This window comes from Taudactylus pleione, unplaced genomic scaffold (genome assembly GCF_031769625.1).
Source record: "Taudactylus pleione unplaced genomic scaffold, aTauple2 ptg000336l, whole genome shotgun sequence".
Taxonomy (NCBI): domain Eukaryota; kingdom Metazoa; phylum Chordata; class Amphibia; order Anura; family Myobatrachidae; genus Taudactylus; species Taudactylus pleione.
This window is the reverse complement of record NW_028284737.1, coordinates 5,986,559-5,996,658: the sequence shown is the minus strand read 5'-3', so window position 1 is coordinate 5,996,658 and position 10,100 is coordinate 5,986,559. Positions and strand designations below refer to the sequence as shown.

At 42.4% G+C, this 10,100-nt stretch overlaps 1 protein-coding gene across 1 annotated transcript; it reads left to right on the top strand.

Annotated features, from left to right (window-relative positions):
• Positions 1 to 529: 529 nt before the first annotated feature.
• Positions 530 to 3,886, top strand: LOC148508892 (cyclin-O protein B-like). The gene is made up of 4 exons (XM_088443887.1): positions 530 to 883; positions 2,056 to 2,241; positions 2,600 to 3,001; positions 3,455 to 3,886. The coding sequence occupies exons 1-4, from the start codon at positions 530 to 532 to the stop codon at positions 3,884 to 3,886; spliced, it is 1,374 nt and encodes a 457-aa protein (XP_088300013.1).
• The last annotated feature ends 6,214 nt before the right edge of the window (positions 3,887 to 10,100 follow it).

Sequence of the window (10,100 nt, the reverse complement as noted above, 5' to 3'; positions counted from 1 at the left end):
ATCATGTTTAAATAATTTCTGTTCATTAGATACTCTTCAATAAATGTGTTAATGTTACAGGAGTGTGTTTCACCACATACAGTAGCTTTAGAAAGGTTAGGGAAAATTCAATTAGTCTTGGTGGTTACCCCACAGCTAATTACCCGTGCCACTCTGGGAAATGCTATTCAATGTAATAGCATTTTGCCAGCCCTGTAAACCAGGGGTTAGCATGTGCTAACCCACTGATTCCTCATAAATGGAAGATTTATGCCTGGGATAAACCCCACAGCTAATTGGATGCCCCCCTTCAGAGCTGAACCAGCCAACTCCACCAAGAGGTCTACACAGCTTTACCCACCTATGGATGGTGCCATTATTTACAAGCCCATCGTAACTTAAGTTCTCATTGTGAGGTCACAATCCAGAGTTTCCTGATCAGCCAATCGGCAGCGAGCACAGCTGCATGTAGAACGTGAACATTCCATTTTCAGCCCAGATGAAAGTTGCTAGTTATAGGTGCAGCAGCTCCATCTACCCCTCTGCGGTTATGTCTAATCAGCAGAAGAGTTTTAATAAGAGAAAGAGGCAAGAAGCATCACCAAAGGATGCAGGAAATTCCTGTATATGCACTAGTGCTGCTTCAAGCAGCAAAGTGAAGAAGCCCAGGTACCTCATACCTGGAGACCTGATATCGAATCCATGGGTCCATTATCAGTTTGAGACCTCCAGGCCTGTTTTTCAGACAAGAATGCCTGTGCTCCTTAACAACGACCCATTCCTAAACTCATCACGTAGCATGTCCTTGCAGAATTTTAAGGAGTATGGAGATGAATGCTACGATTTCAAGAAGAAGCAAGAGATAAAGTACTTGACACCAAACTGCATGGACAACCAGCCAGAGGTATGTATATTGTATATTATTAATAGTACAACTTATTTCTGTAGCACCAACATATCTAGCAGGAATATATAGCAGTACATAGCAGGACTATATACAGTACATAGTACATAGAAAATAGCTCACCTAAAGTGGATGTATAGAGGGAGAAAAGTGTAGGAGACAGAGTAAGAACAGTTAGAGACGTAGGAAGACAGCCAGGGGAGGGCAGTATCACGCAGACAGAGGGAGTGAAGGATTTGCAGGAGGAGAGGGTGGTCAACATTGTTAAAAACAGCAGAGAGATCGAGGAGAATTAGCAAAGAGTAGTGGCCCTTTGATTTGGCAGCTAGGAGGTTATTGCTGACTTTCATAAGGGCACTTTCAGTGGAATCGGTATGATATCCAGGCTGCCGCAAGGCCGGGAGTTTGAATCCCGGCAGCGGCAGCCCGACAAAACAGCAGAGCCTGGCAGCAGAAGCCTGACAGCGCTGGAAATCCTGATCGTGGTAAGGTAAGTGTCAACAAATCTAACCTAACCCCCCTAACCCTAACCCTCCTTAGGGGTGCCTAACCCTAACCTCTCCCCCTGTGCCTAACCCTACTCCCCCCTCTAAGTGCCTAACCACCCCCCTTCCCCGCTGCTTAAACCTAAGTCTCCTGGGGGGGTGCCTATCCCTAAGTCCCCCCCATGGCTGCTCAATGACGAAAATGTTAGTTCCACATACTGCAATATATGTCAAGTTTCCAACTCACATCTATGTCTTCCCCATATGGTCTGTCCTATGCTAGAAATTGCTCAGAAATGTAAACATGACAATGTATGAGAGACTTCTAGCATAGGACAGACCATGACCATTACTGCAGTGGTAATGGTGTATTTGGTTTATGCAGAGGGTACATGTTTTTGCTTTATGCTAATTTTTTTGAAGTTACATTTCTCATGTACCCCATTTACACCCTTTAATTCCAACTTGTGTCAGGGGTGTAAGGCTGTAAGCAGATAGGCCTTGAAGTTATTCCTATATATTTAGGCAATTTATATTTAGTATATTAAATCTAATGGAAAATCGCATACATAGGATATGTTAATATTATCAGCCCTATTTCAAACCCAGGATTATTTATCTAAAGTTAAATATTTAATGTTTTGTTCTTCACTTAATTCTGAATTGTGAATGGTGTTTTTCTTGCAGCTCAGACCAGAGTGTCGAGGAAAACTTATCCTCTGGCTATTTGGCGTTCACAAGCACCTTCACCTGGAATTGGAGTCCTTGTGTCTAACGGTCAACATCATTGATAGATTCCTAACATCTGTCCAGGTGCCCGCTGGAATATTCCAGTTGGTGGGTGTGGCATCCCTCTTCATTGCATGCAAAGTGGTATGTACCTCCTGGGGATAAAGGGCTTGATTCAGATGTGGGCGGTATTGGACAGCTGCTAGGAAGCAACTGTGTAATACTGTCCAACTAATATGCAAATGCAGCAGGAGATCTCTGTAGGAAATAAATGCCTCCTGCGTGCATCTGTGATCTTGATAATCGTCCGTAGATGCTGCTTCTGGTCACAAGCTTTTGGCCAACCCTTTTATATATACGAATATATATATATATATATATATATATATATAAAATGATAGATCAGAACATCACTGTTTGCTATTTATGTATGTAGACTACATTCTGTAAGAACTTGCAACCCATTCCTTGTACAAGTTACTAATTTATGGATCCCCTTCAGGTGGAGACACGACGGCATCCAACTGTTAAACAGCTGCTGGATTTGTGTTTTAACACCTTCAGCCGAGTCCAATTACTCCAGCTTGAGCGCACTATACTGACAGAACTCCAATTCCATCTGGAAGTTCCCACAGTAGCCGAGTTCCTGCAACACTACTTCCATCTCTGTGTAATTGATGGGAAGCTATCGCACAATGACAAAGCCATTGCTCTAGCCAGAGATATTGCAGTTCTGACTCTGCCTGATTACCTATTTACCACCTACTCACCATCATTATTGGCAGCTTGCTGCATGACCCTAGCAGGCAGAGCGATGTGCCGAGACCATACTTTCAGTGTGCACCCTCGAGAATACAAGGAAAGTGAACTGCTCGAGTGTATGGATAAGATAGAAGCATGCATTGTGAGAAACAAAGAATTCCTGTGCTGCCTGCGCCCTGAGGATTAGATCTTGGGCAGTGAAAAACATCATATGACTTGCTATAATAGTGTCATGGCTCCCATTAGAGACCCCAGAATCATCAGGGGTCCATAGGAATCTGCTCTCAGTGGCCGCTGTGAGCGCTCCTTCATCCGGTCCATCAACAGCCACTGCAGTTCTTCCACTGACATTCCGGCTCCTGCTTCCCACTGATGCTGGCATCCCACGTGGAGGTCCTCCCACCTGTCAGTCTGTGTGGGTGCAGCCATCTTCGGCATGGTCACCTGATGCAGGAACTACCAATGAGAAGTTAATCCTGATTCTTCCCCGCTGGCAACCAATCAGCAGCAAATCTCGGCTATAAAAGAATTTCCTGGTTGTCAGTGCAACTTTTTTCACAGTGTTCTCAGTGAATTCTGTCTCTGTGCTCCTAAGTGCTCCCACACTGAGACTCCCGTGCCTGTTACAATTAACAGAACCCTGACTAGTCAATCTGGTACCAACCCAGAATTCAACTTCTCCGGAACAAGCCCGGAAGCCAGTCTCTCCGGTACCATCCCGGAATCTAGTCTACCCGGTACCAGTCTGGAATCCAGTCTCTCCAGTACCAGCCTGGAATCCAGTCTCTCCGGTACAAGCCCGGAATCCAGTCTCTCCGGTACAAGCCCGGAATCCAGTCTCTCCGGTACCAGCACGGAATCCAGTCTCTCCGGTTCCAGCCCGGAATCCTACCTTTCCGGTACCAGTCCGGAATCCAGCTTCTCCGGTACCAGCCCAGAACCCTGCCTCTCCAGTACTAGCCTGGAAACAGTCACTGCAGTAAGTAGTCTAGATTCAGGCCACTCCTCAGACTGCTCAGGACTCTAACTACCCTCTGAGGAGAAACCTAGACTCTAGTCCACCAATTTGTCTCCAGAGACTCGACGCAGATCCTTCTAAACTTGTCTACGTCTTGCTTAGCCTCCTCTTGTATTGATACATGTCAGCCTATTCTTCTCCAATTACATGCAAAGGAAATACATCAGGTCATCTAGTTTCCAGCGCATAGTGGTTCACTCCCTTGTCCCCGATTCCAGTTCGGGAACACAACCTGACCACAACCTGACAATAAGCACACTGTTTGCAATCATCTGTTCACTTTGGTAGAAAAGAATAACAACTACCATTTACACAGTGTATATATTACAATTTATTTAAATCATTTGAATAAATACCTTTATAATACATCTATATATGTGGTGCTTGGTGATGTTTCTTGTGCCACATGACTTACATAATAAATATTCCAAGTCTAAAGGGTTTATTCATTATGATAATTATTGGGGGCCGGGTAGCCCATGACAATTAAGTAAATATGAATCCAAACACAACATACCCGAACTTATGAGTTCCAAGTTGAATCAAGTCCCAGTTTGGAATAATTTTGGGGTTCCGAGTAGAACATAGCCCTGACTCGCAATTCAGAACTTGGATTTTTTTTTTAAAATGGATCTTGCGATTTCAGGTGCTGTGAGGTGGCCATAATTAGTGTCACTTGTGTACGGGTAATATTAGATGCTAACTAGGAGAGCTGTGATCATTTTAAGTATTGAAGATAATACTGGAAACTGGAGAACTGTGAACAGGCTGAAGTAACTCTCTGAAAGATTAGCACAGAGCAACGCTGGTATCACTGGAACAGAGAAGAAGTTGAACAGCAACTTCCTGGAGTTCTGGAGGCGGATTTATACTGGAGCACAGCATCAGCTGACTGAAATCATGCTACCATAGGTTAGGAGTACTGTCACATGAGAGGAACTGTCATGGTCGCGCCCATGATGGGAACTCCAATCCCTAGCACACACAGCCAACCATGGAAGCTCGCAAAAAGCACCTAAGGCAGAATACTCAGCCCCACATCCATCACTGCACCAGATGTCTGACCGCAAGGAAGTCAGGGGAAGCTGGCAAGGAGGTGAGAGAGGCCGATCCTAGACTGAACCCTGACAGGCTACCAATCACAGCTGCAGCGTCTCACTCTCTCACAGTGAGCGCGCGGCTGCTGGTGTGCGTGGCAGCGTCATTTACAGCAGCGCCGCGGAGGAGAGTAGAGAAAAAGAGGAAAAAAAATAAAGGTAATTAATGATTTGTAAAGCAGGACTGAGGGCATGATGGGGATAAAAGCAGGACTGAGGGCATGATGGGGATAAAGAAGGACTGGAGGAGCATAATGGTCATCATTTTATTTATTATCCTGTCTGTTTTGACCCCCTGTTTATTGAAATTGCTGTCAAAGTTAATTAAAATAAGCCCTACCCCAAAAATAAGCCCTATGGAGTTTTTTTGACCAAAAAAAAAAATAAGACAGTGTCTTATTATTGGGGAAACACGGTACCATAATATATTCCATAAAATGTTCGCATAGATTTCTTTCAATGACCTGCATAAAAGCACTGGACCTACAGCCTTGTGCTACTCAGATTTGTAACTAGATATTATAGAACCTTGGTTAGAGAGAGCACTGGCACCCCTCTCTCCCTCTCTGTGAATGCTGAGCAGCAAGAATGAGTCAGCCTTAAGTGTCATAGACAGCTGCAGAAAAATTGCTGGTATATTGACTCAGGTGCTAATAGACATTTCAGTTAAAATTAGGAGTGGTTCGCGATCAGCAGCGGCTCTTACCCTCTTAGATGAGGGGGGCTGCTGCAGCTGAAAGCGAGCCAGTGCAGTCACTCACCCATTCCTCCTGGCCAGGTCCTGCCTCCTGCGCAATCAATCTGTAAGGCACCGGGACCAGCGCATACGCACTATTGGCAGGGAGCTGCACATGTCACCTGCTTCAAAAGGACTGCATCATTTGCAGCCCCTAGGAGCTGGTTAGGGCTGGCGGAAAGGCAGAGTAGCGGCTTACTCTTGGAAGCTGCTCTCTGTTAATCGCAACCTGGACTGGCAGTCCCAGGGGGAAGAGACACCTCTCCCTGAGACTGCCTGTTGTATATGTGACTGGCAGGTAGCGCTTCCAATAGGAAGCCACTGCCAGTCACAGTGTATCCAGTGCAATCACAGACTGCACTGACTACACTGAGATGGTGGATTTACTGGGGGGGCTGCAACCCTGCAGCCTCTAGGCAAAATTTGCCACTGTTCACAATATTGAACATGTGTGATGCTTCCACAGTCAGAGAAATAGGAGATACAAAAGTTGGAACAGTCACAGCCTATCTAAGAATAGGAAATGTCACCAAAGCCACAGAAATACAAGATGTGCTATATGTACTATACCAGACATGGGGACAAACCTCATAGCCATAAGGTATCCTGGAGCAGAAAGGATTTAAAGTCCATGACTGACAATGACAGACCAATCTGTGAAAGCTGTATAATAGGCAAGCAAGGACATTGCCCACTCCCAAAATCAGTGACCAGAAATTAAGCACCCCTGAAATTGGTGCATCTAGATGTGTGTGGTCCAATGGAATCAAAGTCGGTAAGTGGAAACAGATACCTCATAACATTCATTGATGACTTCACCAGAGTGAAAAAATAATGACTACAAGAGATCATTACAAACTCAAACTGGTCACAAACGAATGTTTTTGAAGTCTGACAATGTAGGAAAATAACTAAGCAAAGATGTTGAAACTTTCCTAAAGAAGCATGACATTGAACATCAACTGACATTTGCATGCACAACGGAGAAGAGTGGTAAGAGTGTGCAAATCATACTAAAGTGGAGAAAGCACGATCTATGCTGAAGGATTCAGGTCTAAACAAATGTTTTGGGGTAGAAGTATTGTCTACAATGATGTATCTGAAGAATCATGCTCCCACAGTTGCTCTGAAAGACAGAAAGTAAGTGGGTTTTCTGCTGAAAGATGAAAGCAGATAGGACTATTGCTCATTGCAAGACTCATCTTGTTGCAAAAGGCTATATTTAGAAATAATCGACTACAGTGAAACTCACTCTCCAGTACCAAGATATAGCACACTACGGTTGGTGATTGTTATATCTGCCTTGTACAATATACTGCTATTCCAATTAGAATCCAGCTGATTTGCTCCTGAAGGGGACTATTCATTATGTTAATTATTGGGGACCCCGATAATTAACATTCCATCTCACCGCGAGTGCTGGTGCAATTTATCATTGCTCTGGCGCAGACACAGTTGATCAGAAAATCAGCTGTCTCCCCGAAGTGTTTCACTGCATATATAATTAATGTATGATCAAAAAATAAATAATGATCCAATAAATAATGGGCATGACCCATACCTCTAAAATATATAATATAATTTATAATATAAATAAAATATACTGATACCTCATAAAACTTTAAAATGTATATTTGATAAAAAATTATCTTTAAGAAAAGCTCATATATATTCAAAAGACTCATGTATTGTAAAAAAACTCATGTATTATAAAAACCATTTCATCTCGAAATCAGCATTGAGACCTCTGGATATCTGTGTTTTTAAAAGGTAGATCATTTTCATTTTCATTTTGTCTTGTGCCAATCTGTTATCTCTATCATCAGTGCGCCAATTGGACTCTATTATTTTGATACCACAGAAGGAAACTAAATGTTTGATAACACATTGATGCGTTGATTTAAAATGTAGGGAGACATTAAGAGTTTCTAATCCTTTTTTAATGTTTCTTGTATGTTCTCCTAATCTCACTTTCAACATTCTCTTAGTTCTCCCTATGTATTGACTTCCACATGAGCACTCCAATAAATAAATACAATATTTGGAATTACATGTAATAAATTCATTTTTTAAAAAGCTCTTATTAGTTTGTATGGATTTGAAATGGGTAATTTTTGGTGTATCAGATTTGCACAATTTGCACATACTAAATATACCCCATCGAAAGAAACCTTTCGTTCTGATTCTATTATTTGATACTGGAGGGTTGGAGATAACACTAATTAGCACTAATTTGTCTCGTATGTTTTGTGACTTCCTGTATATAAAAGTTGGACGTAGTTCTATATGATCTTTCAAAGCAGGATCATTGGTTAATATATTCCAATGTTTGGTTATAACTTTTTCAAATTGTTTATAATTGCTATTATATTGGGTCACAAACTAAATCGATTTCTTTTTCTGATCGACCTTTTTAACTTTATTTTCCAAAATAGCCTCCATTCTATCAAGACTGGTGCCAATTTCCTTAGCCCTATTGATTATTTCTCTATCGTATCCTTTTGATATAAAATTGTTCTCCAAGGTGTTGCCTGAGACTCATACACAGATAGTTCAGAACAGTTGCGTCTCATACGTTGAAATTGGCTATGGGGAATACTTTTTAACCATTTATAATGATGGTTGCTGTCGAATTGTATAAAGGAGTTACAATCTGTTTGTTTAACATAATTCTTGGTTCTTATTTGCTCATCTTCTGTATATACTGTTAGGTCCAGAAAATATACTTCTGGTTGGCTAATGTTAAAAGTGAGCACAATGCCATATGTATTGTCATTCAAATATTGGGAGAAAGTGACTAATGACACATGATCCCCTTTCCAGACAGAAAAAATATCGTCTATATACCTACGCCATATCACCAGTAACATGCCCCTCCAAAAGTCCTGGGCCTGGGTAATTATTAGTATGTGTGCTCCCCCCCTCTCTCAGGGGATGCAGTCAGGAAGCCGATGGTCGAAATGCTGACCGCTGGCTTCCCGACTGTCAAATCCCAGCAGCGTACTAATGACAGATGTCAAAATCCCCACACCTGTCATTATACCTATGCTGGGAGCCCGACACCCAGTGTACCGATCGAAGGTAAGGCAGGTGGCGGGCATGGACAGCCGCGGGGGTGAGGGTTAGGTTAGGGGCTCCGAGGGGGGACTTAGGGTTAGGCACCCCTCCCAGGAGGAATAGGGTTAGGCTAGTGGGAGGGTTAGGGTTAGGTTTAGACATCCCTGGCAGGAGGTTAGGATTAGGCACCCCCTGGGAGACTTAGATTTAGGCTACAGGGATGGGGGTGTTAGGTTTAGGCACTTAGGGGGCTTAGGGTTAGGCACTAGAGGGGAGGTTAGGGTTAGGCACCCCTAAGTGAGGGTTAGAGGGGGTAGGGTTAGTTGTACTTACCTAAATCCCCTGTCGGGTTCTTCAATCCTGTTGGTCTGCCGGCGTTGGGATTTGAACCGCCGGCCTTAGGTGGTCATTCCTACTGATTCCTCTCTCAGCGCCCTTGACTGCTACACTGTGATCATTCATAAAACTTCTGTTTTACCTGCACCAACTTTGAACCCAATACATATCACACAAGACAATCCAGCAATTAATTTATAAAATCAAATATATGCCACCCCCTGGGCATCATGCACCAGACAATGGCAACGGCTGCGTCAGCCTCACTACACCCCAAGTGCTACTATTTAGTCACAGTATTCCTTGGTGACTTTGAATGACCATTTAATTTACAGTAGGGAGTGCACTATGACATATATTATTTCAAATATATAAATAATTATATATAAATATATACACACACATATTTGACAGACAGAATGTCAGACAGACAGACACACACATACAGAGTGGAGACTGAAACTAACATATAGAAAGCTCTATTAGTACAGTACCAGTCTGTGACATGTTACTAGAAGTCCAGGTTTGTTCATTCTGCTGAGGAGAAATTGTTAAAATAAAGTTTTGTCAGAACAATAGTTTCAAGATGAATAACTTCCATCCTACATTGTGTCTCTGTTACCGACTGACTTTTCTGGGGACCAAAATATAAATAACTCAGCCACTATGGCTTCGGTATTGGGGACAATTTTGATCGTTATAATTTATCACCAAGTTGTGAGTTATAGATAGAGAAGGAGAAAATTATTGGCATAATATAAAGTCACATAATGGCTCACTTCAGCCACTGTATATATCTATATATCCTATATCTACTGTATATCCTATATCCTATATCTATCCTATATCTACCTATATCTACTGTAAGCATATGTCTATCTATCTATCCACATATCTAAGTTTTATATTTTATTTATAAGGAGCCACAAAGGATCAATAGTGTGACACACGGAGATGAAAATGACACAAGGATACAAACTAATGCAGACAGCATATA